The sequence below is a fragment of the Cyprinodon variegatus genome, unplaced genomic scaffold (assembly GCF_000732505.1).
Source record: "Cyprinodon variegatus isolate N-32 unplaced genomic scaffold, C_variegatus-1.0 Scaffold899, whole genome shotgun sequence".
NCBI classification, from domain to species: domain Eukaryota; kingdom Metazoa; phylum Chordata; class Actinopteri; order Cyprinodontiformes; family Cyprinodontidae; genus Cyprinodon; species Cyprinodon variegatus.
This window is the reverse complement of record NW_015151352.1, coordinates 192,398-196,375: the sequence shown is the minus strand read 5'-3', so window position 1 is coordinate 196,375 and position 3,978 is coordinate 192,398. Positions and strand designations below refer to the sequence as shown.

The 3,978-nt window shown below is 43.3% G+C and overlaps 1 protein-coding gene across 7 annotated transcripts in view; it reads left to right on the top strand.

Moving 5' to 3' along the window:
• Positions 1-3,733, top strand: part of LOC107099711 (vegetative cell wall protein gp1-like) — a 6,535-nt gene extending 2,802 nt beyond the window's left edge. For 2 of the 7 annotated variants that reach the window (XM_015397950.1, XM_015397953.1), the window contains exons 2-3: positions 1,036-1,117; positions 1,310-3,733. In XM_015397950.1, the coding sequence (XP_015253436.1) occupies positions 1,316-2,776 (1,461 nt within the window). In that variant the 5' untranslated portion in view covers positions 1,036-1,117; positions 1,310-1,315 and the 3' untranslated portion in view covers positions 2,777-3,733. Of the gene's footprint in view, positions 1-6; positions 332-559; positions 1,118-1,309 lie in introns of those variants that run through there. The other 5 variants (XM_015397952.1, XM_015397951.1, XM_015397954.1 and 2 more) reach the window with 5 other exon arrangements.
• Positions 3,734-3,978: the final 245 nt, after the last annotated feature.

The following is a 3,978-nucleotide window of genomic DNA, read 5'->3' as shown; positions in this document are numbered from 1 at the left end:
AAACTCTCAAAAAACAACCTTAGAGCGAAGGAAGGAAAGCAGGATAGAAAGAAAGGAAGACAGAAATATGCAGCTTTTCACAGCACACTTATTTGAACCGTTAAACCAGAGTTCTTATAACCAGCACAGATTACACATCAGCATTAATTCCAGTTTCTCCTATCTGCCTGCTTGCCCTAGAGCAGCACCTCATTAAAACATCAAATGGAAAAGTGGATGGGTTTTAATTTGAGACGTCTTCCAGTCCGGGACGGAAGCGGGGGACACGTGGTTCGATCTCGGCTCGATGCGGGTCCGTCTCACCAAGGGTCTGTTCTCGGAAAAAGTTAAAGTGAGTTTCAAACTCACTTTGGGTTTCACGATGGGACACTGCGATCTGTGACTTTTTAGGCAGGAAAACGAAAGCTACTTCCAGTTAGCTTTCTTTTAGCATTTCACGTGAAACAGGCCTCTCCTTACAGGTGTTAAAACCCAGGGGAAAGAGAGAAATTGATCTTGCGCTCTGGGATTTAAACCCTGAATGATGTAGGGGTATTTCCTGTTGAAGTTTAATCCTTCTCATCAGATGATTGGTCCATGCGTGAGCTGACTGTTCCTTTTGGTTGAAAATTTCCAGAACTTTCCAGAGCATCCTTTGTTCTATTTGTGTAAAAGAAAGGGGTGTGGTTTGAAATATTTCCTCAAATTGAATTGGCTCCATTGTGGCAATATATCCCAACAGGGGTTAGGTCAGATGTTGGGACACAGCCATAGTCTTGCCAATGTTCAGGGCTAACCACTAGGCCTCCTTCTAATAGAATCTACCTGAAATACCTAAACTCACTTTAAAAAGGGTTTATTAGTTCTTGCTAGGTATATCTAATCTGTATATGTACGAAATAAATCTGTAGGACAATACTTTCCCTAAAGCTTTAAAGCCTGAAACTTGCATCTAATGGATGTACATTCATCAGATTAAAATGGTAATTTAACTATATGCCTTGGCTTCCTCTTGCAATGTACCAGCTTGTTTTATTGTTTAATGTTTATCTTTAGACAGGGACCCCTTCAAGGTGTACCCTGTTTTTCACCCCTTGCAGGGGATAGGCGCCTGCCCTCCACCACCCTAAAAAAGAAGGTATGGATTGGTGCCCTATATGTGTTGACCTACATGCCAAAGTACAAAGCAGATAGTTTTTCTTTTTTATCACCCTTGAAGAAGTTAACTTTAGCGCAATATACCCCCCTCCCCCAAGTTTATCCACTTTGTATAAAATATGTTGGAAATTATGACACAAAAATATATTTTCCTGCTTCTCTGTCTCCACAGATAATCATGGAAACTGTAGAACTCATCTTGGAAACATGCTCAACCATCTACCGAAGGGCTGAGAATGTGAAGGTCTACAAAGACCGCTGTGATCGAGTCGCCCAAAGAGTTAAAACCCTTGAGAGACTTGTTAAGGCAATCAAAGAAAAGGAACCTGATCAGATCACTCCTATGGTTTCCCATTGTTTGTTGGAAATCCTAATGACTCTGAAAGAAGCAGAAGAACACATAACAAAATTCACCAGGTCAAATGCTAATAGAGGCCAAGTTAAGTCTAAAGACTGTGATGAAAAGTTCAGTAAGATAAATGAAAAACTAAGCGATAACTTCCAGGTTCTGTCAGGGGCACTACAGCTTGACCAGAAAGATATGCTCCATAAAATGATCCGTTCTATGTCACTTGATGAAAGCCCTAAATTACCATCACCATCACCATCCCAAATGTCACCACCCTACCCTACAGGACCAACGTTTCCTAATTCTCCTCAGCCCAGTCAGCCCACCGCCCCTCTGCCTCCTCAACCACTGCAGATTGGGTTCAGTGTCCCTCTACCCCCTCAACAACAGCAGTTCAGGCCCAATGTCCCTCTACCCCCTCAACAACAGCAGTTCAGGCCCAATGCCCCTCTACCCCCTCAACAACAGATGTACAGACCCAATGCCACTCTACCCCCTCAACAACAGATGTACAGACCCAGTGCCACTCTACCCCCTCAACAACAGCAGTTCAGACCCTATGCCACTGTACCCCCTCAACAACAGCAGTTCAGGCCCAATGCCACTCTACCCCCTCAACAGCAGCAGTTCAGACCCAATGCCTATCTACCCCCTCAACAGCAGCAGTTCAGACCCAATGTTACTCTACCCCCTCAACAGCAGCAGTTCAGACCCAATGCCCCTCTACCCCCTCAACAGCAGCAGTTCAGACCCAATGTTACTCTACCCCCTCAACAGCAGCAGTTCAGACCCAATGTTACTCTACCCCCTCAACAACAGCAGTTTAGGCCCAATGCCACTCCACCTCAACAACCACAGCAATATAGGCCCAATGCCCCTCTACCTTCACAACCACAGCAGACTAGGCCCAATGCCCCTCTACCTTCACAACCACAGCAGCCTAGGCCCAATGCCCCTCTACCTCAACAACCACAGCAGTTAAGTCCCGCAGCCCCTTTACCTGCCCAAGAACAACAGTTAAGTCCCGCAGCCCCTCTACCTGCCCAAGAAGAAAAGATAAGTCCAGCAGCCCCTTTACCTCCCCAAGAACAGCAGATGAGTCCCGCAACTTCTCCACCTCCCCAAGAAGAGCAGATAAGTCCCGCAGCCCCTTTACCTCCCCAAGAACAACAGTTAAGTCCCGCAGCCCCTCTACCTGCCCAAGAAGAAAAGATAAGTCCCGCAGCCCCTCTACCTCCCCAAGAACAGCAGATAAGTCCCACAGCCCCTCAGCCTTCTGGAACCCAATAGTTTATCTGTAAAATACCATATTAAAACCCGACTGCATCTTTGCCTCCCCAAGCACCACGGTTCACACCCCCAACATTGAAGGTTTTCCCCACCATTGAAATGTTCAAGCCTTCAACTGCTTTGCCAGTCTGCTCCATCATATCTCCCATGTCAGGTTCTATATCGAGTGAAACATTATATTGTCAATAACCCCACAGTTCAGGGAAGGTCAGAAAATGTTTGAATTAGTAAATGGACACAACTTTTGTATTAGTCACCTGATACACTAGAATATGCAGTCACTCATTCACACGCTTAATCAGTACCAGCGGGTAACTTAGGTTTCAGTGTCTTCAGTATGTGGCAAGATGAGGCTAAAGTGAAACTCTTGACAGACCATTCTCAGAGATTGTTGTTGTTGTTGGACTACTAAAGACCTAAAAGAGCAATGAATAAAACATTCCCTGTAAAATCAGCCAGAAAATCCTTGTAGTTTGTCGCCCAGGATTAAAATAACATTCTCTATAAATAATTGGTCTTCTACATCAACATCTTAGTTTATCTCTTTTCAAACCTAATGGTACGATGCAGAACTACTTTGATGTAGTCCATAGTTGGTGTTTGTCTTGGTTCCTAAGCCAGTCTGATTAAAGTTCCCAGGGTTTCTACAGCAAAGAGCAGCACTTAGTGTGTTTTGTTTGTTGACTTTGTTGACTGTCTGATTGTAGATTGGATGCCTGCCTGGTTATAAATAACGGGGTACGCAAAGGAGCATCATTGCATGAGCAGCTACAAGCTACATTACTTCCAATCCAATCATAGAGTACTCAGTAGTTCATAAACTTTAATATAGGTCTTTGCCAATGTTTTGTTTCCCTGGATAATGTTGTAAAGAAGAAGAACAACTGTGAGTTGTTTTACAAAAATAAATCTGTATATAGTAGCTGATCTAGTTGTATGTATCTGGTTATTTCATTTGTGTGCTTTGTTGTATATATTTGTTGTATATATTTTGCAAAGAATTGTGCGATGTCTGTCTTTGTGTCACATTTTGTGCTGTATTCTATAGAGCTGAAGATATATCTACTTTTTGTCACATAATCAAAACGGTCAGTTGGTAAAGAGAAGTAAAGTCAAGGTAAAAGGTAAAATATTTGTGTGACAAAAGCAATCACGATTTTCTAGAAATTGTAGGAACTTCTTTGATATGGGATTTAAATGAC